At 37.5% G+C, this 26,610-nt stretch overlaps 1 protein-coding gene across 1 annotated transcript in view; it reads left to right on the top strand.

Moving 5' to 3' along the window:
* Positions 1-24,848: 24,848 nt before the first annotated feature.
* Positions 24,849-26,610, top strand: part of CHMP3 (charged multivesicular body protein 3) — a 45,354-nt gene continuing 43,592 nt past the window's right edge. The window contains exon 1 of the mRNA XM_008578484.1: positions 24,849-25,004. Coding sequence (XP_008576706.1) covers positions 24,960-25,004 — 45 coding nt within the window. The 5' untranslated portion in view covers positions 24,849-24,959. The remainder of the gene's footprint in view (positions 25,005-26,610) is intronic.

Raw genomic sequence — 26,610 nt, 5'->3', positions numbered from 1 at the left:
ATGCATGTATACAATATGTGTTGATCTATTCAGGGAAATTAGCCTATTCATCATTGTAAAACTTAATCATTTCTTTGTGATGTGCACATTTGATCCCTATCTTCTAGTCATTTGGTTATATGCAGCAAAACATTATTGACTATACTGTTCTTGGTTGACTGTACACCAGTAGAGCTTATTTCCATACTATCTTAATTGTGGTATTATTACTGTAGCTTTATAATAAGTCTTGAAGTTGTATTGTATCAGTCCTCCAACTTTGTTTTTTTCTTTCAATAGTGTGTTAGCTATTCTGGGACTTTTGCCCCTCTATATAAACTTTAGACTTAGTTTGTTGATACACACAATAACTTCGTGGGTTTTTGACTGAAATTGCATTGAATATATAGACCAAGTTAGGGAGAACTGATATCTTGACAATATTGGTCTTCCTATCCACAAATGTGAAATATCTCTCCATTTATTTATTTCTTCTTTGATTTTTTTCATCAGAGTTTTGTAATTTTCCTTATATAGATCTTATACTTATTTTGTCAGATTCACACCTAAGTATATTATTTTGGGGGAGGTTGCTAACATAAGTGGCATTGTGCTTTTAATTTCAAATTCTACATGTTCATTGCTGGTATATAAGAAATCAATTGACTTTTAGATTTTAACCTTGTGTCCTGCAACCTTGCAATAATCATTTATCAGTTCCAGGAGGTTTTTTGTTGTTGATTCTTTTGGATTTTCTACATAGACAATCATGTCATCTGTGAACAAAGACAGTTTTCTTTCTTTCTTCCCCATCAGTATACTTTTCATTTCCTTTTCTTGTCTTGTTGCATTAGCTATGACTTACAGTATGATATTGAAAGCAGTGGTGGGAAGGGACATCCTTTCCTTATTCCTGATCAGTATAGTAGGGTGTTAGCTGAACAAATACCCAGCTATCAATACATTTCTCAGCCACACTGTATGTAGGTGTGGCCAATGAGACTAATTTTTGCCAATGGAACATAAACAAAAGTGATACACACTACTTCAAGGTCTTGACTTAAAACATTGGGTGTGTGTGTTATCACTTTCTCTTCTCTACTTCCAACCTGCTAGATATAGTAATAACATATGCAACCCTGAATGTTAAATGTGACTGGTGGATAGAGTTGCCTCACCAACCTAGGTGCTTCCACATGACCTCACAGGGCAGAGTTACCCTATTATGGAGATTACTGGAGTATTCCCCAAAACAGAAATAAACTTCTATTTTATTTACATCATTGCATTTTGGGGTCTCTGTTATAGCAGCCTAGCCTTTAACAGCATTCCAGTCACATAATATCCAAAATTCGCTAATCATCTTTCTACATAAGTATCCTGTGCTATCATCCCAATCCAAGTAAAGGCTACTGCAGTCATCTAGTCAACATTCCTCTCTCAACCCCCACGTTCAATTTTCCTAGGTTCAGTTCAGTCTACCTCTTGACTCAGGATTTCTACTTCTAGCCATAATGAACTGGTACTGGACTAGTACTCTTGCTATAAATAAGTATAAAACCAGGCAAAAATATATAAGGCAATTGTTTTTAGGCAATGGATAACAGGCAGTACAAGACAGAGATTCCCAAGAGAAGGGAAGCTAACAGGCTAAGCCCCACATTATCCAGCTCTCTGTATAGGGCAATTTCCTGACTGCAGTACAGAGAGCTCAAGTCCAACCAAAGCACAGTGGTCCCAATGAGATTCAGCCATAATGTTGGGAGTATCCATAGTACTTTTTTAAAAAAATTAATATTGCTGTGTAGTTATATTGTATGAATATCCTACAATTTACGTATTAATTTTGTTGCTGATGGGCATTTAGGTTGCTTCCAGTTTTTACTGTTATGAATAAAGCTACTTTGAATACTATTGTACATGACTTTTAGTAGACATAAGCACATTTTTATGTTGAGCATATAACAAGAGATAAAATTATTCTATCATGAGGTTTATATATATGTTTAGCTTTGGTAGATAGATACTGCTAAAGAATTTTCTACACAGGTTGTACCAATGTACACTCTAATCAGCAGTGTATGAGAGTCCCTGTTGTTCAGTATCATTTTCTGACACTTGATATTGTCAGTGCTTTTAATATTAACGATTCTTATGGAAATGTAGTGGTATTTCATTATGGTTTTAATTTTTATTTCGCTTTTGAATAATGATGTAGATTATCCTTGCATACCCTCATTAGCAATTTGAACATCCTCTATTGTGAAGTGCCTATTTAAGTATTTTGCTCATTTTAAAAATTGTGGTGAATCTTTTGTTGTTAATTTGTGGAAGTCCTTTATATATTCTGGATATGAGTATCTTGTTGGACATATTTAACAGTCTGTGGCTTCTGTTTTTACTCTTTTTGGCAGCTGGCTGGTCTGGGGATCCAAACCCTTGACTTTGGTGTTACAACACCATGCTCTAACCAACTGAGCTAACTGGCCAGCACTCCCTTTTTACTTTTAATGGTGTCTTTTGATGAATAGCAGTTATTAATGTTAAGGAAGTCTAACTTAACAGGTTTTTTTCTTTTATAGCTAATTAAAATTTGTGTCCTATTTAAGTCATCTTTGCCTACCTCAAAGTCATGAAAATATGTTTCTATGTTTTGTTCTAGAACCTTTGCTTTTTTATCTATCAAATTTCAGTCTGCATAGGGGCTGGCTGGTTAGCTCAGTTGGTTAGAATGCAGGGTTCAGATCTCTGTACCACCTAGCTTCTCCCTGACTCCACCAAAAAAATTTCAGTCTGTGATCCATCTCAAATTAATTTTTGTGTGTGGTGTGAAGTAGGGATTTAATTTCTTTTTAAAAATTATGGATATCTAAATTGATCTAGCAAAACTCAATGGAAAGGATATCATTTCTCCCACTGAACTGTAAAGGCATTTGTTGTAAATCAGGAGACAGTGTTTATGTATTTTCTGCTAATGGATTCTCTATTTTGTTCCATTGATCTCTATAACAAATTCACACCAACACCACAATATTTTAGTTAATAGAATTTAAAAATACTGTTGATATTAGATAAACCCTCCAACATTTGTATTTTGTATTTTCATATAAAATTTGCAAATTAGCTTATCATAATTTACCAAAAAAAACAATTTGAGGTTTTAATTTGTTTGTTTGTTTGTTTGTTTTTTGACCAATAAGGGGATTGCAACCCTCAGCACAGTGTGGTCTGCACCACGCTCAGCCAGTAAGTGCACTGGCCATCCCTATATAGGATCTGAACCGGCGGCCTCGGTGCTGCCAGCGCCAGACTCTCCCAAGTGAGCTATGGGGCCAGCCCTGGGGTTTTAATTTTTTTTTTTCCCTTTTTTGTCTTTTTTACTGACCGGTAACGGGATCGCAACCCTTGGTGTTGTGCCCGTACCGGGGACAGGCAACGGGATCGCAACCCTTGGTGTTGCGCCCGCACCACGCTCAGCCAGTGAGCGGGAACTGGTCTCCACATGGGATCCGAACCCTCAGCGGGAGCACCACTATGCTCCCCAGCAGCACACTCTCCAGTGTGCCACCGGGCGGCCCATTGATTGCATTAAATCTATAGATCAGTTTTGGGGTAAATTGTTGTCTTTACAATATGGTTGGTTTTTATTTTTTATTTTAGATCATCTTTGATTTGTATTACCAGTGTTTTATGGTTGCCTATAAAAGAGTTTTGTCTTTCATTCAACTTATTCTCCAGTGTTTTTTTTTTTTCCTTTTTGTCTTTTTTCGTGACCGGCAACGGGATCGCAACCCTCGGTGTTGCGCCCGCACCGCGCTCAACCAGTGAGTGGACCGGTCTCTATATGGGATCCGAACCCTCGGCGGGAGCGCCGCCATGCTCCCAAGCGCCGCACTCTACTGAGTGCGCCACCGGGCCGGCCCAGTGTTTTTTTTTTTTTTATGCTATTGTAAATAATAGTGTTTTCCAAATTTCATTTTCTAATTGTTGCTTGTAGATAAAAACACAATATATTTTTGCGTATTGGCCTTTTTTGGTAGCAATTCTGTTAAAACTGTATATCAACTCAGGGAGAACTGATGTCATTAATATGTTGCACTTTCCAATTCACGAACATAGTATATATCCTCATTTTATTTAGATCCTTGGTTTCTTTCATTAGTGTTGTCTGATTTTCAGCATGCAAGTTCTGTAAATGTTTTGTTAGATTTATACCTAAGTATTTCATTTTTCAGTGATTGTAAATGGTATTGTATTTTTAATTTTGGGGTGTTCATTGCTAGTATATAGAAATGGTATATAAAGTTATTTTTGTAAATTTATCTTTATTCTGTGACCTTGCAGAATTCACTTTTAGTTCTAGGAGATTTGGTAAGTTTCTTGGGATTTCTGCATGGACAATCATGTCATCTTCAAATAACAACAGTTTAATAACTTCCTTTCTGATCTGTATGCCTTTTATTATATTTTCTTCCCTGAAGGCAGTGGCTAGAACTTCCAGAATTATGTTGAGTGGTGAAAGTGGATATCTATATCTTATGGGAAAGCATTCAGTCTTTCACAATTGAGCTTAATGTTAGCTGCAGGTTTTTGGTAGATGATCTTTGTCAAGTTGAGGAAGTTACTCTCTGTTTCTATTTTTTTGAGAGAATTTTTCTGTTTTGTTTTGACTATGAATGGTATTGGATTCTGTCAAATGCTTTTTCTGCACAGTTGATATGGTTAAGTGGTTTTCTCCTTTAGCCATGAATATGGTGGATTACACTTATTTTTAAAAAATATTTTTAAAAAAATAAATAAAAAATAAATAAAAAAATAAAAAATATTTAATCACATTGGACAGATCATCTAGGCAACAAGTCAGTAGAGTAACCATTATTCTTTTAGAAGGAGAGAAGAAATCTAGAGTTATTAGATGGGGGAGGGGGAGGGAGAGGGGGATGGGGAGAGATTGGACAAGGGGCATAAAGAATCATTACAATTTGTAACAAGATATATGCTAGTAATATTGATTTGATCAACATATCTCAATGTTGAACCCCCAAAATATGTGTAATCAATTTTGATTCAATAAAATTTTTAAATAATAAAAAATAAAATAAAATAATAAATAAAAAATATTTAATCAGGTTACATCACTGGAATAAACCACAGTATATATTGGTCATGGTGTATAATTCTTTTTATATATTGCTGCATTATCTTTGTATTTTAAGAATTTTTATGTCTATATTGATGAGGGATGTTAGTCTGTAGTTTTCTTATTTTATACTGTTTTCGTCTGGCTTTAATATCAGGATAATAAATAATAACTTCATGAAATGAATTGGGAAGTGTTCGATACTTTCTATTTTCTGGAAGAGATTTTGTATAGTTGGTGCTAATTCTTCTTTAAACATTGGGAAGAATTCTCCAGTCTAACTATCTAGGCATGGAGATTTCTTTTTGGGGAGTTTTAAAATTATGAATTCAATAAATTAAAAATAATAATAAATATATAAATAAAATAGATTAAACTAAATAAAAATTATAAATTCAATTTTCTTAATTAAATACCATCTATTATATTATTATCAATATCTATTTTGTATTATATATTTCATATTGGGCGCTCATGGTATTTTGTGTTTGGGGGGGAAATTAATCCATTTCATTCTTATTATCTTTTTAGTGTCTGCAGGGTCTATAGTGATATTTTGATTCATTCCTGATATTGGTAATTTGTGTCCTCTTTCTTTTATTTGTTGTCAGTCTTTCTAGAGGTTTGTCAACTTGTCTTTTCAAAGAACCAGTTCTTTGTTTCATTAATGTTCTCTTGTTTTTCTGTTTTTAATTTTATTGATTTCTGCTCTTATCTTTATCTCTTTCTTTCTGTTTGCTTCAGGTTGATTTTTCTTTTATGTTCTTGAGGTGAAAACTTAGATTACTGATCTGAAACATTTTCTCTTTTCTAATGTATGCATTTTAGTGCTATAAATTTCCCTCTCAACACTGCTTTAGCTGTATCCCACAAACATTGGTATTTGTATTTTCATTTTCATTCAGTTCAATGTATTTTTAAAAATTTCTCTTGAGACTTCCTTTTAGATCCATTGATTACTTAGAAGTGCACTGTTTAGATTTTAAGTCTTTAGGAGGGATTTTTCTGTTATTAATTTCTAGTTTGATTCTATTGTGGCCAGAGATCATACTCAGTATGATTTCAACTCTTTTAAATTTCTTAATATTTGCTTTTTGGTCCAGGATATGGTCTGTCTTAGTATATGTTCTGTAGGCACTTGAGAAGAATGTGTATTCTGTAGTTGATGGGTGGAGTGTTCTGTAAATGTCAGTAGATTCTGATAGATGATGATTTTCTTCAACATCCTTGCTTATTTTATGTCTATTTGTCATATCAATTGTTGAGGGAAGTGTGTCAAAGTATCCAACTATAATTATGGATTTGTTTGTTTCTTCCTTTCAGTTCTATCAATCTTGCTTCCATATTTTGCAGTTCTGTTTTTAGTGTATGCACATTTGGGATTGCTAAACCTTCTTGGTAGATTGACACTTTTATCATGATGATGTACTGTGCCTCTTTGTCTCTGGTGATTTTCTTTGTTCTGAAATCTACTTTATCTGATATTAACATAGCCCTCCTGCTTTCCTTTGATTAATGCATGATATATCTTTTTCTATCTTACTTTCAACCTTCCTATATCGTTATATTTGAAGTAAGTTTAGTGCAGACAACATATAGTTGGGTCATGTTTTTTAATCTACTCTGTCAATCTCTTTTAATTGTTATATTTAGACCATTTACATTTAATATAATTATTGATATGTTAGGCCTAAGTCTGCCTTTTTATATTTTGTTTTCTATTTATCCTATCTGTTTTCCTGTACTCTTGTGGGTTACTTGAACATTTTTACATATCTGTAGCGTTTTATAATAGCTTTATTGAAAGATGATTTACATACTATACAATTCACTCATGTTATACATACAGTTCAATGACTTAGTATATTTACAAAGTTGTGCGACCATTACCACTATTTAATTCCATAACATTTTTATCACTCCAGAAAGAAACCCCAGACCTTTAGCAGTCCATTCTGCCTTCCCCCGAGCCCCTGGAAACCACTAACCTACTTTCTCTATATACAGATATGCCTATGCCAGGTATTTCATATAAATGGAATAAAGCAATATGTATCTTTTGTACTCGTTTTTTTCACTTAGGGTAATGTTTTCAGTTTGTCATCCATTTTGTAGCATGAATCATTACTTCAAGCGAGAAACTACCAAGTGGTTTTCCAAAGTCACTGCACCGTTTTACATTCGTACCAGCAGTGTATGAGGGTTCAAATTTCTCCAGTTCCTGGCTAACACTTGTTATTAGCTGTCTTTTTAAAAATTATGATAGCCATCCTAGTGTGTGTGCAGCGGTATCTCACTGTGGTTTTGATTTGCATTTCCCTGATGGCTAATGTCTATGGTATTTTTACATGTATTTCTTTGTAGAGCTTTTTAGTAGTTGCTGCAGGTATTACATTACATATAAAAAAAACTTACCACAGTCTACTGGTGAGAACTAACTTATCACAGTCATCTGGTGATCATTTTACCAGTTCAAGTGAACTATAGAAAACTTATCTCCCTTTATGTCCGTTTTTCTTCCCCCCATTTACAGTATAATTGTCTTAATTATTTTTGTGTATGCATTTAGAACCATATTAGACAGTATTATAATTTTTGCTGTGGCTGTCAAACACACTTTAGAAAATTCAAGAGGAAAGTAAAAATCTTTTGTAGTTATCCATACTTTTGTCTACTATGTTCTTTCTTCCTTCCTGATGTTCCTGGGTTCCTTCTTTCATAATTTCTTTCCTGATTAGAGAACTTTCATCTTAGAGACTACCCAGTCTTCTGGTGACAAATTCTCTTAATTTTCCTTCGTCAGAGATTGGCTTAATTTCTTCTTTGTATTAATAGTCAAGATTCTCCAGAGATATAGAACCACTAGGAAAGAGAGAGAAAGAGAGAAGAGAGAGGACTTATTAGGGGAATTGGCTCATGTGATTATGGAGGGTGAGAGGTCCCACAATAGGCCATCTGCAAGCTATAGACCCAGGGAAGCTGGTGGCATGACTCAGTCCAAATCTTAAAGCCTCAAAACCAGGGAAGCCAATGGTGTAACTCTCAGTTTGAGTCTGAAGGCTGAAAATCCAGGAAAGGGGAGCACTAGTGCAAATTCCAGAGAACCTGGAGTTCTGGTGTCCAAAGGCTGGAGAAGAAGGGTGTCTCAGTTTTAGGGGAGAGAGAGAGCAAATTCACCATTCCTCTGCCTTTTTGTTCTATCCAGGCCTCCAGCTGATTGGAAGGGGCCCACCCACATTGAGGGCAGATCTTCTCCTCTCATTCCACTAACTCACATGTCAATCTCCTCCAGACACACCCTCAAAGGCAAACCCAGAAATAATGCTTTACCACTTATCTAGGTATCCCTTAATCCAGTAAAGATGACACCTAAAATCAACCATCACACCCTTCATTCCTGAAGGAAATTTTCTCTGGATATAGAATTCTGGGTTCACAGTTTTTTTCTTCTAGCATTTAAAAAATATTATGTCACTTCCTGCTGTCCTCCACAGTTTCTGATGATAAATCCACTGTCAATTAAATTGTTTTTCCTGTGTAGGTAAGGTGTCATTTTTTCTTACTGCTTTCAAGTACTTTTCAGCCCTGTCTCCTTTCTTTTCTCCTTCCAGGACTGTGGCAAAACTAATGTTATATCTTTTGTTATAGTCACACAGATCTCTGTGGCTCTGGATTTTTTTTTTTTTAAGTCTATTTTCTCTCTGCTGTTCAGATTGGGTAATTTCTGCTGTTCTATCTTCCATTTCACTGATTTTTCAATCTGTCTTCTCCAATCTATTGTTGAATCCATCCACTGAGTTTTTTATTTTTGTTATTGTATTTTTAAATTTTAAAATTTACATTTGGTTTTTCTTCATATCTTCCCTTTCTTTGCTGAGACTTTCTATTTATTTCATTTGTTTCAAGCATGCTTTTAATTACTTGTCAAAGCATTTATTTTTTACCATAGCTAATTAAAAATTATTGTTAGAGTATAGCCATTGTGGAAAACAATATGGAGTCTCCTCAAAAAAATTAAAAATAAAACTACTATTTGATCCAGCAATACCACTACTGGATGAATTTTCAGAGGAATTGCAGTCAGTATGTAAAAGCAATATCTGCACTCTCACATTCTCTGCAGTATTATTCACAATAACCTAGATATGGAATCAACCCGAGTGTCAATCAATGTATGACTGGATAAAGAAAGTATGGTAGATTAAAAAAGAAAGAAAAAAATGTGGTATACACACACACACACACACACACACACAATGGAATACTGTTCAGCCTTAAAGAATAAGGAAATCCTGTCATTTCTGACAAGATGAATGAACCTGGAGGACATTATGTTAAGTGAAATAAGTCCGGCACAGAAAGTCAAATACAGCATGATCTTACCTATATGTGGAATCTAAAAAAATGTCAAGCTCATAGAAGCAGAGAATAGAATGGTGGTTAGCAGGGGTTTGGGGTGGGAAGTGGAGGAGGATTGGGAAGACATTGGTCAAAGGGTACAAAATGTTAGTTACACAGGAGGAATAAGTTCAAGAGATCTGTTGCATAAGATGGTAACTGTAGTTTAAAACAATATATTGTATACTTGAAAATATCTGAGAGTAGGTTTTATTTATTTATCTATTTATTTAATTTTTTTACAAGATAGTAGATACTAAGAGAGTAGATACTTATGTGCAGTAATGCATATGTTAATTAGCTTCATCTAGCCATTCTACCATGTATACATATTTCAAAACATCATGGTGTACACCATAAATATTTACAATTTTTATTTTTGTTAATTAAAAAATAAATTTTAAAAATCTTTGTTAGATAATTCTTACATCTCTGTCATTGTAGTCTTGTCATCTAGTAACAAATTAATATACACTCAGTGGCTTAAAACAACAGAAATTTATTCTCATATTTTTGGGGGGCTAGAAATTTGAAATCAAGGTGTTGGCATGGTCATGATCTCTCTGAAGGCTCTAGGGAAGAATTTTTCCTTGCTTCTTCCTAGCTTCTGGTAGTTATAGACAATCTTTGTTGTTCCTTGGCTTATGGATGCATCACTTTGATCTCTGTCTCTGTCTCTACTTGGCTTTCTCCCCTGTGTGTCTTGCTCTTAAAGACACTAGTCATACTGGATTTAGGGCCCACCCTAAAAAAAGTCCTGTATGACTTTATCTTATCTTGATTTATTCTCAAAGTCCCTCTTTCCAAATAAGGTCACATTCACAGGCTCCAGATGGACATGAATTTTGGGGAGGTACTATTCAACACTGTAAAAGCATCTATTGATTGTCTCTTTTCATTGAGTTAAAAATCTTCCTGGAGGGGCCGGCCTGTGGCTCACTCGGGAGAGTGCGGTGCTGATAACACCAAGGCCACGGGTTCGGATCCCATATAGGGATGGCCGGTTCGCTCACTGGGTGAGCATGGTGCTGACAACACCAAGTCAAGGGTTAAGATCCCCTTACCAGTCATCTTTAAAAAAAAAAAAAAATCTTCCTGGAAATGCCACAGGCTCTCCCAAGGCAGGGCAGTGGGGGGTCTTGGGCCTCAGCCATGTCCCCCCGACACCCACAACCAGCCCAGCAACAACCACTGAGCTGCTGCAGGAAATGTCCCAAGCTCCTGAGTTGGGGTGGTGGGGGGGCAAGGGCTTCAGCCACACCCTCCTGACATCTGCCCCCAGCCCAGCAATGACCAAGCCACCACTGGAAGCCCCCTGGTCTCCCCTGCAGGAATAAGGGGGGTGCCACAGGCCTCAACCCCGCCCCTCCTCCTTCCTCCTCCCACCCTATCTCTTTCCCCTTCCTTTCCCCCTCCCCCTAGCAGCTCTGCAACAATATCACAGAGTGTAAAAAAATAATATTAATAAATAAACTTAAAAAAAAAGAAAACCTGCATGAAACTTCATCAAAACTCTGGGCTTTGCACAGAGGAAAACTAATTTTCAAAAGCATTTCATTTTTTCCCTCTGTAAAAAGGGCTCCGTTAAAGAGAAACTGACTTGTTCTATTATTTGAAGTATAGAGAAAAACCTAATTAAATGTCTAATTAAAACCTAATTAAAAGTCTCTCCACATGTTTACCCCCCAAGACTATGACTAATAAATATTGTCAACCAAAAAAAAAAGAATCTTCCTGGTTCTTTGTGTAATGAGTGATTTTTATCTGAAACCTGGACATTTTCATATTATGCTCTGAGATTCTGCGTGTTATTTAAAACTGCTGTTTCTGTTGGCTTTCTCTAACAGTGCCTTGGTAGAAAAAATAAGGGAGCTACATTCCTACTTCTAGACAGAAGTATAAGTCCAAGTTTCCTACTCAGCCTTCAGTGAGATCCAGGAGAGTTTCCTCTCTAATGCTGAGCAGAGGTGGGAGTTCCAGTTCTCCATGTGCTCTCCACAGATACTGTGGTGGGCGTTCTCACATTATCACTGGGTGATGGTGAAAGTTCTGGGTCTCCACTAGGCCTCCTCTGACACTACCTCAGGATTGCCTTGTTCCTATCAGGTGTGTTGGATATCCAGGCTCCCCAATTTTTTTTTTTTTTTTTTTTTTAAAGATGACCGGTAAGGGGATCTTAACCCTTGACTTGGTGTTGTCAGCACCACACTCACTCAGTGAGCTAACCGGCCATCCCTATATGGGATCCGAACCCGTGGCCTTGGTGTTATCAGCACCGCACTCTCCCGAGTGAGCCACAGGCCGGCCCAGGCTCCCCAATTTTTATTAAGATTTCTTCTATGACTTATGGTTAATTGGAAATATGTTCTTACATTTCCAAAATATTTTTTGTTTGTTTGTTTTATTTTGTCATTTAACTAGATATAAAAAAAAAATCCACTCTGAAAATCTCTAATTTTAACTATATTTTAATCTCTATATTTATTCCATTTCATTATGAATACTGGTGTGTCTTTTTTTTATTTTGGTGTGTCTTTAATATAATTTAATTCTGCTATTGTCTTTTGTGCTTTCTACTTCCTAACTTTTTTATGTCTTCCTTCCCATCTTATTTAGATTAATAGTCTTAATTCCATTTTTCCTCTACTAGTTTGGAGGTACTGCTTTTATTTTAGTGGTTATTCTTAAAATTCTAACAAACAGGGCCGGCCCGTGGCTCACTCGGGAGAGTGTGGTGCTGATAACACCAAGGCCTCGGGTTCGGATCCCATATAGGGATGGCTGGTTGCTCACTGGGTGAGCGTGGTGCTGACAACACCAAGTCAAGGGTTAAGGTCCCCTTACCGGTCATCTTTAAAAAAAAAAAAAAAAATTCTAACAAACATAAAATCTGAAATTATTCGATGTCTTTACCCTTTCCCCCCAAATATTAGGGTCCATGATTATTTTAACTCCAAAGACTTTTTGCCCATTTTTTCATACGATCATAGTGGAATGTTTTGGTTTTATCTTTTTAAACTCCCCACAATAAGCATTGTTTTTTTTTTTTTTTTTTTTTTTTAAAAAGATGACCAGTAAGGGGATCTTAACCCTTGACTTGGTGTTGTCAGCACCACGCTCAGCCAGTGAGCTAACCAGCCATCCCTATATGGGATCCGAACCCGTGGCCTTGATGTTATCAGCACCGCACTCTCCCGAGTGAGCCACGGGCCGGCCCCAAGCATTGTTATTTTTATCATTTATATAATCAACTTTTCAAATTAAGCATAAATTCACTAAATTATTTGTCATAATTTCTTGTATCTAAGGGCTTTCTTCTGAGATCATTGTTACTGTTTCTGATGTACATTCTTTAGAATTTTGTTTAGTGTTGGTCTTTTCATATGTGGAGTATTTTTGGTCTATTATTCCCCCCCCCCCCCAAAGATGTCTCTATTTTGCCCTCATTTGGGGATGATAATTTTTTTTTAAAAAAATGACGAGCAAGGGGATCTTAACCCTTGACATGGTGTTGTCTGCACCACGCTCTCCCAAGTGAGCCACGGGCTGGCCCTTGTGGATGATAATTTAGCAAAGTATATAACCATAAGTTAATCAGTTTTTTGTTCCTCCTCAGCATTTTGAAGATGCTTATATTCTTTCAGCTTTCATTATTGCTACTGAGAAAGGTGCTGCCAATCTGATTGTTCTCCTCTTTTATGTGCCTATCTTTTCTCTCTGGTTGCTTTTAAGATCTTCTCTGTGTCTTTGATGTTCTGCAGTGCCACTATAATGTGGAGCTGTTTTTATTTTAACTGTCTGAGATTGATGTACTTCCTGAATCTTAAGATTAATATCTTTAAAAAAATATATATATATATATATCTTTTATTTCTCAGCTTGTATTATCCAATATTTCCAAAATAATAGTAATTTTTAAATGTTTATTTGTACATGTTTGTGGAGTACAGTGTGTTTCAATACATGCATATTCTATGAATCAATATTCACTTAGGGTAGCTAGCATAGCTTTGTATTCATCAATCTACCCCTTCCTTCCCTGCTCGGCCCCCTCTCCTCCCAGCCTCTGGTTACCATTATTCTACTCTATACTTCTATGAAAACCACTTTTTTTTTTTTAAAAAAAGATGACCAGTAAGGGGATCTTAACCCTTGACTTGGTGGTGTCAGCACCATGCTCACCCAGTGAGCTAACCGGCCATCCCTATATGGGATCCGAACCCGTGGCCTTGGTGTTATCAGCACCGCACTCTCCTGAGTGAGCCCCAGGCCGGCCCTGAAAACCACTTTTTAAAAAAATTTTTATCACATATGAATGAGATCATAATGTTTTTTGTTTTCCTGTGCCTGACTTACTTCTCTTAACATGATGGTCTCCAGTTCCATCCATGTTGCCGTAAATAAGAGTATTTTTTTTCTTTTCTTTTTTTAAAAATAGCTGAATAGTATTCCATTGTGTATATGTACCACAGTTTTTTTATCTGTTCATCCATTGATGGGCAGTTAGGTTGTTCCATCTCTTGGCTATTATAAATAGTGTTGCAATGAACATGAGGGTGCAGGTGTCTCTTTGATATGTTGATTTCATTTCCTTTGGTATAAACCCAGTAGTACTCTGAGAAACCTCCATACTGTTTTCCACAATGGCTGTACTAATTTACATTCCCATCAATGATGTAGGAGTTCCCTTTTCTCTTTATCCTTGCTAGCATTTTTTATTTTCTGTCTTTTTTGGTGGGGAGAGGAGTGGCAACTGGCTGGTACAGGGATCAAACCCTTGGTGTTATCAACACCATGCTATAACCAACTGAGCTAACTGGCCAGCCTGGTTTCATACAAATTTTAAGATCATTTTTTTCTATTTCTGTGAAGAATGTCATTGGTATTTTGATAGGAAGCACATTGAATCTGTAGATTGCTTTGGGTATTGTGGTCATTTTTATAATTTTAATTCTTCCAACCCATAAACATGGGGATACTTTCCAATTATTTGTGTCTTCAATTGATTTCACCACTGTTTTATAATTTTCATTGTAGAGGTCTTTCACCTCCTTGGTTAAATTTACTCCTAGGTATTTCATTTTTTTGTAGCTATTGTGAACATGATTACTTTTTTGATTTTTTCCTCAGATATTTTGTTATTAGCATATAGGATCACTATTAATTTTTGTGTATTGATTTTGTATTCTGCCACTTCACTGAATTCATTTATAGTAATTTTTGGTAGAGTTTTCAGGGTTTTCTATGTATATGATCACATCATTGGCAAATAGGGATAGTTTGACTTACTCCTTTCCAATTTGGATGAAATTTATTGCTTTCTCTTGCCTCATTGCATTGACTAAAACTTCCAGTACTATGTTGAATAGGAGTATGGACAGTCAGCGTCCTTGTCCTTTTCCAGATTTCAGGGGAAAAGTCTTCAGATTTTGTCCATTCAGTATGATATTAGCTGTGGGTTTGTTGTACATGGCTTTAATTGTGTTGAGATACATTCTTTCAATACCTAATTTGTTGAATGTTTTTATCATGAAGGGATTTGGGATATTATCAAATGCTTTTTCTGCATCTCTTTAAAGATCGTATGGTTTTTTCCTTCATTCTGCTATATGATGGATCACATTTATTGATTTGCACATGTTGAACCATCCTTGCCCAGGGATGAATCCCATTTGATCAGGCCGAATGATCTTTTTAATGTGTTGTTAAATTCTGTTTGCTGGTGTTTTACTGAAGATCTTCACATCTGTGTTCATTATGGATATTGCTCTGTAGTTTTCTTTTTTTGTTGTGTCTTTTTCTGGTTTTGGTATGAGGGTAATGCTGGCCTTGTAGAATGAATTTGGAAGTATTCCCCCCTCTTCAATTTTTTGGAAGAGTTTGAGAAGAATTGATGTTCTTTAAATGTTTGGTAGAATTCTGCAGTGAAGCCATCTGGTCCTGGGGTTTTCTTTGTTGGGAGACTTTCTATTATTGCTTCAATCTCATTACTCATTATTGGTCTATTTAGGTTTTCTAGTTCTCCACGATTCAAACTTGATAAGTTGTATATGTCCAGGAATTTATCCATTTCTTCTAAGTTTTCCAGTTTGTTGGTGTATAGTTGTTCATAATAGTCTCTTATGATCCTTTGTATTTCTGTGGTATCAGTTTGAATGTCTCTTTTTTCATTTCTGATTTTAATTATTTGAGTTTTTTCTCTTTTTTCTTCTTCAGTCTATTTAGAGGTTTATTGATTTTGCTTATCTTTTAAAAAACCCAACTCTGTTTCATTGATCTTTTTATTGTTTTTTCAATCTCTAATTCATTTATTTCTGCTCCATTCTTTGTTATTTCTTTTCTTCTACTGATCTGGGGTTCAGTTTGTTCTTGTTTCTTGAGTTCATTGAGGTATAACATTAGATTGTTTATTCAAAGCCTTTCTTCTTTTATAATGTATCCATTTATAAGCTTCCCTTTTAAAACTGCTTTTGCTGTATCCCATAGGTTCGAGTATGTTGTGTTTTCATTTTCATTTATCTCCAGGAATTTTTAAATTTCGTTTTTGATTTCTTCTTTGACCCATTTGTTGTTTAGAAGCATGTTGTTTAATTTCCATTTATTTGTACAGTTTCAAATGTCCCTTCTGTTATTAATTTCTAGTTTTATTTTGTTGTGGTCAGACAAAATAGTTGATATGATTTCAGTTTTTTAAAATTTGTTGAGACCTGTTTTGTGACTTAACATAAAACATATGGTCTATTCTAGAGCATGTTTCATGTGCTGCTGAGAGGAATGTGTATTCTCCAGATGTTGGATAAGATGTTCTATAAGTATTCATTAGATCCAATTGACTTAGAAATTAACTCTGATGTTTCTTGATTAATTTTATGTTTTGATGATTTATTCTTTCCTAAAAGTGGAGTATTAAAGTCCCCTACTATTAAAAACAAAAAGTTCCCTGCTATTATTGTGTTGAAGTCTATCTCTCCCATTAGGTCTAATAGTAGTTGCTTTGTATATCTGGGTGCTCTGGTATTGGGTGCATATATATTTAGAATTGTTATATCACCATGTTGAATTGACCTCTTTATCACTATATAATAACCTTCCTTATCTTTTTTTACTTTCCTTGGCTTGAAGTCTATTTTATCTGATATAACTATACCTACTCCTGTTCTTTTTTTGTTTGTTTCTATTTTTTTTGTTGTTTCTATTTGATGTTATCAATAAAATTTCTTTTTCAATCACTTCAGTTTCAGTTGATGTGTGTCTTTATAGGTGAAGTGAGTTTCTGTAGGCAGTATACTGTTGGTTCTTGTTTTATAATCCATTCAGCCACTCTTTGTCTTTTAATTGGAGAATTTAATCTATTTACATTTAGTGTTATTATTGATATAAAGGGAATTTTGTTACTTTTGTTCTGGTTGTTTTGGAGATTCATTTTTCCTTTTTTTATAGTCTTATTGTCTTTCTTTGTGGTTAAGTGTTTTCTGCTAGTAGTATATTTTGATTTCTTGCTATACACTTTTGGTACATTTCATAAGTTTTTGTGTTATGGTTACCATGAGGCTTACAAAAAAAATTATAGTTATAACAGATTATTTTAAACTAACAGCAACTTAACTTTGATAGCTTAAGAAAAAAACAAAACCAGCTCTATAACTCTATGTGGTGATATCATCCACCCCCAACACACACACATTTTTTTATTGTTTTTTTGGGTGTTTGGCTGGTACAGGGATCTGAAGCCTTTAACTAACACCGTTGGTGTTATAACACCTTGTTTTGACCAACTGAGTTAACTGGTGAGCCCTCAAGTTACATCTTTTAATATTGCCTATCCCTTATACAGTTGTTGAATCTGTTATTATCTTGTGGGTATGTCCCTTAGTACTCATAGTAAGGATATAAATGGTTTATTACCTCATTGAAGTATTCTGAGATTGTCTGTGTACTTAATTTTCTAGTGAGTTTTGTGCCTTCAAATCTGTTACACATTACCATTGTCTTCTTTCAGCCTGAAGAACTCCCTTTCATATTTCCTGCAAGACAGGTCTGGTGTTGATGAATTCCCTTAGTTTTTGTTTGTCTGGGAAAGACTATTTCTCATTCATATTTGAAGGTTAGTTTTGCTGGATATGGAATTCTTGGTTGATAGTCTTTTTCCTTCAGCACTTTGAATATATTATTCCATTCTCTCCTGGCCTGTAAGATTTCTCCTGAGAAATCCACTGACAGCTGTATTGGGGCTTCATTGAATGTTATGTGTTTCTTTCCTCTTCCTGTTTTCAGTACTTTTTTCTTTGTCTTTAGTTTTTGATAATTTGGTTACGATGTGCCTTGGGGTGTTTCTCTTTGGACTGAATTTGATTGATGACCTCTGGGATTCCCATGCCTGGATGCTGTCATCTATCTCCACTTGGGAAATTTTCAGCCATTACTTCCTTTAATATGCTTTCTAGGTATCCTCCTTTTTCATCTCCTTCCAGATACCAATTATACAGAGCTTATTTCACTTGAAGGAGTCCCATAGTTGCTCCAATTCTGTTTCATTTTTTCTTCTTTCTTTTTGCTTTTCTGATTGGATAATTTCATATGTTCTGCCTTCAAGCTCACTGATTCCTTCCTCTGGATGATCAAGTCTGCTGTTGGAGCTTTCTATTGAGTTTTTCAATTCATATAATGAATTATTTCTAAAATTTCTATTTGATTTTTTTTATTTGACCTTATTTCTTCATAAAATTTCTCATTCTTCTCCTGGACTGTTTTCCACGTTTCATTTAATTTTCTGTTTGTATTTTCCTTGACTTCCTGCACATATTTATGAGGATTATTCTGAATTCTCTATCAGACATTTTATAAATCCGCCATTCCTCTGGGTCTATTTCTGGTGCTTTGTTGGTTTCTTTTGGTGGTGTCATATTTCTCTTTTCCTTCTTGATCTTTGAGCCTGGTCATTTTAGGAGATGGCTACCTCTTTCAGGCTGTATAGGTGTTCTTTGGTGGTGTTAGAACTTTACTGGTTAATGTCAGAACATTGTCTGTGGTCTGTGGGGTGTTTTGGGTTTTTTTTTAATGTTCTGTGATGGATTAATAACAACTACCACAATTTAATTACTACGCTGGAACTAATTTGCTGTCCTGTGTTTAATTTCTGGATTGGGGCAGACTTTCTATGGTAATCAGGACTTGAACTCTGTGCCTGAGCTAAATTGCTGCATTGCCACTGTTTCTCAAACTGGGGAAGACTTTCCGTCGGAAATGCATTTAATTGTTGACTTTTTAGTCACTTCTGGGTCATGTGGGATTTCTACACACTCAACTGGTCTGTGCATGAATTCCAACCTGGACCTAAGGCTTTACCACAGCCTGTACTCCCTGTAGGAAACCCTCTGGCAGTTCTATTGCCTTGACTAGTCTCCACTGTGTGGTACCCATGCCAAACAGAGGGCAGACCAGTTGCTATCACTGCACCCCAATGCTCCCCTGCTGGGTCAGTGTCCCTCCTTCGCTGGTACTCCAAACATTTCCTGCAGGGCAGGCTGTGCACAAGTCCCCCACAATGACTCACTGACCTCTGGGTGGTTTCTTTCTCTCCTAGGCTGCAGCCCCTCCCTCCTGTGTGGACCCAGGGGAGGCTTGCAAGCAACTTTACTGGCCTGGGATATGGGATAGTGCACTCTGAGGCATCCTTTTCCCCTGCAGATTCCAAGTAGCTTCACACAAAGGACACTGCCGCAGCTTTGCCATGTCCTGGTAGATGTTCCCTGTGGTAGTAGGTTCTCCTTGCAATCTGCTGTGCCAGCCAGGAAGCAGGTGGGGCTTGGAATGGTCAGAGTGTTCCCTCTTCCCCCTAGCTGTGGCCTGTCTTGCCTTCATGGATGCTGCAGATATTTTCTCCTCTTCCCCCAAGATCCAGCAATCTCTAGATGGCAGTTTTTGCTTTTTAATAGTTGTACATTGTGCTGTTGTTGGGGGGCAGCAATACTGGGGATCATCTATTCCACCATGTTGGTGATGTCAGTCTTTAAGATTATTATCTTTAATAAATTTGGGAAAAATCTTAGCCATTTTTGAAGGTTAATTCTAGGTGTCAACTTGATTAGATTAAGGAATGCTGAGAAACTTGGTAAAGCTATCTTTTTAGGTGTGCCCACAAGGGTGTTTCCGGAAGACAGTAGCATGAGAGGCTGAGTGGACTCAATATGGGTGGGAATATCCAATCTGCTGGGGGCCTGGAAAGAACAAAAAAAAAATCAAAAAGGCAAAGCTCTCTCTCTGTCCTTTGGAGCTGGGATACACTCTTCTCTCCTGTCCATGGACATCAGATCTCAAGACTCCTCAGCTTTTGGGCTCCAGGACTTACAGCAAGGACACCACTGGCTTCCCTGATTTTGAGATCTTTGGACTCAGACTAAGCCATGCTACTAGCATCCAGTTTGCGGACGGCCCATCGTGGGAATTGTCTTCACAACTGGGTGAGCTAATTCCCCTAATAAATCCCCTCTCATATGTTTGTAACATATCCTATTGATTCTGTCTCTCTGGAGAGTCCTGACTAATATACCATTACTCTTTAAAAATCTTGTCTCTCCTCTTTTCTCATTTCAATCTTTTGGGAACTTCAATTAAATATGTAAAAAATACCAATATTCTAACATCTGTATCTCATCTTCTTTCTTATATTTTTGCATTTTAGTGTCTCTCCAAGGCGTTATTACTATTTTGAATAACCTAGATCTTTCTTCTGATTCATTTATTCTTTCTTGAGTTATGTGTAATCTGCTGCTTCATTTATTCATTGGGGTTTATTCAGAGACTAAGATTTTTATTTCAATAATTACATTTTTCATTTCTAGAAATTATTTTTTTCCCAAATTTATCTGGTCATTTTTTTATGGTCTCTTCTTTCTTTCAAATCGCTCCTTGATTTCTGTCAACATGTTAAGCATACATTTTATACTTTACATTTGAGAATGCTAATATCTAATGTGCTTTTGAGTATAACTATAATGTTTTAAAATTTTACTCTTTGCCACAAATGTTTATCTCCTTGTATATTTTTAATTTTTGTTGATCTTAATATGCAGGACTACTACAGTGCCTGGATTTTGGGTACATTTCTTCAAAAAGGGCTTACATTGCTTCTGCCAGGTACTTGTGATGTTATCAACCAATTTAGGAAGAATTTAAATGAATAACCAGGGTTGAAATCTCAAACACTATGGAAACAGTATAAACTTGAACTCACATGAGGGCAGCCTCATGGCGATGGTTTCTTAAAGAAGCCTTCTATTTTTATTTTATCACCAGAGCTGCAGCCTAAAACAAACATTTCCTTGGTGGCTCCCTTTGCCAGCAGATAGATGTCTTTTTCGTAGCCCTTTTTTTTTTTTTCCTTTTTGTCTTTTTTACTGACCAGTAACGGGATCGCAACCCTCAGTGTCGCGCCCATACCGGGGACCGGCAAGGGGATCGCAACCCTCGGTGTTGCGCCTGCACCGCGCTCAGCCAGTGAGCGGAACCGGTCTCCACATGGGATCCGAACCCTCGGTGGGAGCGCCACCACGCTCCCAAGTGTCGCACTCTCCAGTGCGCCACCAGGCCGGCCCATAGCCCATTTTTTCACTGAAGACGAGATTTTGAAAGCTCCCAGCTTTACAGCATGTCAGTTTTGGTTCATCGTTTTGGGAGAATAAATTTCTGTTGTTTTAAGCCACCCAGTTTGTAGTACTTTCTTACAGCAGTCCTAGGAAACTAATGCCGGGGTCATTGTAAGGTTGATGAAGGAAGGTTGGAAATGGGCAGAAGATGATTCAAGGTCTGTCTTTGCCTTATGTCAAGTCATAAGCTGTAGTTTAGGAGCACCTTGGTTCTGTAGATTAGTCAGAAATAAATATAAATCCACACCAAAATTATTACATAAGCAATGGGAGGAAATTTAATTTCCAAAGATTGGTTTATATTCAACATATCCAGAGTCTACCTGTTATATAAAATGTAAATGTTGGTTGTACTAAGCAAAAATTCCTGCCAGGAATTTTCTTGCCCAAAGCATTTAACAATCTACCTGGCAAATGGGGAACAATTGTGAACTAGGAAGCTCCCTGAGATTGGATATCTCAGTGAAATGAGCAAGAGTAAGCCAAGAAGTGGAGGAAAAACAGTCCTTTCTATTTTTCATTTCAAATTCAGGGAAAGATTTAAAGCATAGGCATCAAAGTACCTCTCAAGTAAAGGATATGCATCTATTTATAATATTTTTCAAGGATCAGGAGGAGAATGCAAATAAAGCCTTTGAAAATGTGTGTGAACAAACGTCTATGTGAACATATGGCAGGGGAGTGTGATCCTATTAAACACTTGCTGTGTTTGGCAAGAGCAAAGAGCTAGATAGAATGCCTGCTCACTTAGTTCTTCCCACCCCCTAAGATGTGTGAGCCTTAGCAGGTGGGAGGATCTGTGACTTGTTTCCTGAGGTCCATGTAGGAAGGACAAATTATAACTGCAGCTGCAGTTAGCGGGGAGTGCTTTGTCCAATGCCATGACAATATCAGGACATAAGTGGAGAATACATGTTGCTCTGAGGGTGGAGCCTAGAAAATGTGTGAAAGGAAGATGCACGGTGTCCTTCCAGTTGCTGAGGAGGAACTGCACTGATGTATTTATAGAGCTCTGTCAATACGTATGGGCTCTGAATCTCACTGAGAGGCTATGTGCCAGATCAAATGTTCCTCCACACCCTATTAGGCCTCTCTGCCTTTGATGATCCACTTTAGAACTGGGAAGAAACTGGGAAGGCTCTTTGGCACATGCTATTTCATTTGCTCTGGATACTCATCTCTCTGCTAGACCATCCTTCAGATCTCAGCTTGTATTTCATCTGCCTAGGGAAGATTCACTGATCACCATGTTCTTCATATAGTTGGGATTTCGCACATTTGTAGAAATTCACTATTTATCACTATCGTTTAATACCTGTCCTCATCAGATTGTATGAGGTTCTTTTTTGTTCACTGTCGTTTTCTTAAAGCCTATAGAATGCCTGACACACAGTAGGCATTCAATAAATATTGCTGACTTATTGACAGTCCAGTTTCCTGCTCTTAAAAAATTGCTGGCTTATACTTCATTCTTGACAAAAGTTAGAGGTATGTAGTAAAGGAGACTTTTTTAAAAATTCCACACTTTCAAAGAACTCCTTCGCATTAAAAATGGAAGGAAGGAAGGAAAGAAGGGAGGGAGGGAAGAAGGCAATTCAATGGAAAATGGGCAAAGGTTATGGAGAGGCAACTCACAGAAGAAATTCAAATGGCCAACAAATATTTGTATACAAGAAGATGCTCATCCAGACTAGTAATCAGGGAAATGAAAATTTAAAACAATATTTTATATTCTTGGATTGACAAAACTTTTAAAAATTGATCATTCATTGTTAGCAAGGATTTAGAGGATAATATGCTTTTATACACTACTGGTAGGAGTTCAAAATAGTACAATCTGTATGGAGGTTATTGGTAGTATGTTTTAAATGTTTAACTGTGTCTATATTTGCAGGATTGTTTAATAGGGAAAAACGGGAAACAACTTAATGTCATGTAATAGGGAAATGGTTAAATTATGATGCATTCCTACTATGGAATCCTATAACTATAGGTATTGACACTGATGAAAATCATGTAAAATTTTTTAAAAAGGAGATTGCAGAACAATATGTATAATATGATCCTAGTTAAGTAAAAATATATAAAAGTATAATCTCCAAAGGAAAAGGTCTTAAAGGACTCATACATTTTATATTTAATAGTTGGTGTGAATCCTTTGAGACCTTTTCTCCTGAGGAAGTGAGATTGGGGGTTTTCACTTTTTACAATGAACATGTACTGCTATTTTAAAAAATAACTTTATTGAAGTATGATTAACATAAAATAAACTGCACATATTTAAAGTGCCCAATTTGATTACATTTGACATTGAATCCATCTGCGAAATCATCACCACAATCAAGACAATATCCATCAGCCTCCCAGAACTTCCTTGCATCTCTTTACAATTCCTTCTTCCTGCCTCGTTCTGACCCCCCCATACCTTAGCAACCACCGATCTACTTTGTCACTACAGATTAGTTCACATTTTCTAGAATGTTACATAAATGTAATCATACAGTATGTACTTTTTTTCTGGCTTCTTTCACTCAGCATAATCATTTTGAGATTCATCCACGTTGCTGCATGTATCAATAGTCTGTTCTTTTTAAATTGCTGAGTATTATTCTTCTGTATAGATCTATCACAATTGGTTTATCCACTCACCTGTTGATGGACATTTGGATTATGTCCAGTTTTCAGCTATTACAAATAAAGCTGCTATGAACATTTGTTACAAGTATCCATGTAAGGATACTTTTTCCTTCTTGGGCAAATAGCTAGGGGTGGAATGGCTGGGTCATAAGACAGGTATATGTTTAGCACTTTAAGAAATTGCCAAAATGTTTTCAAAGTGGTTGTACCATATTACATTCCCACCTGAGACTGGAGTATGGGGCTGAGGCAATAAATGAATGGTCCCTTCACCATTATCAGGTAAGGTAATGACAACAACCATCAGTTCTCTTTAGTCAGATTCCTTTGAGAATCTAATTAAGGTCACGTTTTGTGCGGGATGTAGGATGATATGCATATGAACAAATGTCAAACTCACGTTGGAAATGGCGATGGCCTTAACAAGAACTGTGACCGCTGGAATGGAAAGAAGCAGGCTGAAGTTCAGACATATTGAAAAATTAGAATTGTTGGGACTTGGCAAAAGGAAGAGTAGACAACGCCCAGGTTTTAGTGATCAAGTGACGGTGTTGTCAACAGAGGGGAGGAGTCGGTCTGGTGGGAGGAAGAAGTCATTTCTGGCTTACTGCCTGGGAGGTGACCACTCGACACAAAGTTGGGTAGGGGACACGGGGAATAATTGCAATTTGTGGTAATGAGCATGCTGATAGTATTGATCTGATCATCACATCTTGGGTACAGGTGGTGACGGTCAACTTTGTACCCCATGAATATGCATAACCAATGAAAAAAAGAGGAAGCAGCTGTAAATGTAAATATCTGGGTGGAGATACAGACTTCTGGTGCAACAACATTCAGGTTCAGGTGAAGTGTCAGGAGCAGCTGTAATCATCAAGTGTAGTCAATAAATTCGTATCTCACAGACCAATTACAGAGCACACACACCACGTTACCTCCCAGAACGTGCGCAAGGGCGTCAGACTTTCTGACCTACGCGCTCCGCCCGACTCAATTCTGCGCATGCGTGCAGAGCATGCGCACCGCCCCCACTGCCGCCGCTCCCTTCTCTGGGCGCCGGGGCTCCCTTCCTCCTGGCCGGCCCCGCCCAGGCGGTTGCCCGTGACCTGCCTTGGCGCAGGGAACGGAAAGCCGGAAGGGGCGAGACGAGTTCAATCGCCATGGGGCTGTTTGGAAAAACCCAGGAGAAGCCGCCCAAAGAGCTGGTAAGGGCTACGGCGGCGGTAAATGAGTGGGTGGATTTGCTGAGGTCGTCGTAGAGTTGGTAGGCGACTGGACAGTCTTCCCCCGGCTGGCCAGGTACCGCCCGGCCCCCCATTTCCGGGGCCTTCCACTTGACCGAGGGGTCGGAGGAAGAGTTTCTGAGGGGTTGGCTGTGGGGAGAGAGCTCCTGGTACCTCGGCTCTCCACCAGGAAGCCGAGAGGTGGACTAAAAGCTCCTCAATCTCGCCACAAGGCGCGGAGGCAGCGATGCGATCCTGGCCTTTGGAAACCCCTCCCCCTGCCCGCGTTGGTACGTCCCGCCCGGAACTGTTCCCAGCGCAGGCCCCGCCCCTCACGCCCGTTTGTGGACCACCCGGCGGACCTGCTCCTACCCGGATCGCTGTTCCTGGGGGACCGGGGCATGACCCTTGCGCCCCTTCCCTGTCCACGCTGCTGTATTACGAGGGAGGTTCTGTTTCCTCTTTCCCCTCCCCTTCAACCTTATGTTGACTCCAGACGCACATTAGTTATAGCAGGGACTCGACCTAGGAGAGTGCTGTGGAGCCGGCTTCGAACTCTGGGTCTGCCAGTTAATTGAGATAATATCGGGAACACATGTGATTGAAAATGCCCCCACAGAGTCATTCTGCTTCAGTTTGAATCCTGGTTCTCCACATCTCAGCTCTCTGATCTCGGGAAAGTTAACTCCTCTGTCCCTTAGTCTTCTCGTCCGTCGAGTAAGAATGACAATAGTATCACTTAAGAGTAATTGAAGATTAAAGGATGTGAAGTTATTAGCGGTAGGTAGGGCTAATTCGTTATATACAGTGGGGGCTTAGCTACTCAAGTGCAGACCAGCAGCATCAGCATCACCTGGGAGCTTGTCAGAAACCTCGGGCCCTATTCCACACCTGCTGAATCAGATTTTGAATTCTGACAAGATCCCTAGTGATTAGTATGTACATTGATGCTTGAGAAGCACTGCTCTACTACACCCAGACTTGTTCAAAATGGGAAAAACCTAAAATCCTTAATAAATGATCTTACCTGTTCATCTCTGACAGTCATGTTTTTAAAACCAGTCTCATGCATCATGCAGTTCCTAGTACATAAAATGTGCGTTAAAGTTAATTGTTTTTTGTTAGTGAAAGGCCCTAGAACAATAGGCATTCAATAAGTGTTATTTTCATCAAACTTACTCAGTTTTGCTCACTAGTAAAATAAAAATTGTGAAGCTTAAAGAGATAAGAGTGTGTAACATCACTTTGTAAATTGTAGAACGTTATGTAGATGCACATTTTATGGCATGTGTATATTCTAAGATGCTTGTTATTGTAGAAGTATGCTTTTGATGGTAGGGAGGGATTATTTATCTTTAGTATTTGACCTTAGCTTTGCCATTTACAAACTGAGGTAAGATTCTGGAGAAATGGTCTCATTGCTGTTTAAACTGATCTCTAGTGTATGTATTACTTGTATAGCACTTAAACTATTTTCTTTCTTTTTTTTTTTTTTTTGTCTTTTTTCGTGTCCGGCAACGGATCGCAACCCTCAGTGTTGCGCCCATACCGGACCAGGACCGGCAACGGGATTGCAACCCTCAGTGCT

This window comes from Galeopterus variegatus, unplaced genomic scaffold (genome assembly GCF_000696425.1).
Source record: "Galeopterus variegatus unplaced genomic scaffold, G_variegatus-3.0.2 Scaffold1695, whole genome shotgun sequence".
Taxonomy (NCBI): Eukaryota; Metazoa; Chordata; class Mammalia; order Dermoptera; family Cynocephalidae; genus Galeopterus; species Galeopterus variegatus.
The sequence above is the reverse complement of the archived record's forward strand: the minus strand, read 5'-3'. Positions and strand labels throughout refer to the sequence as shown.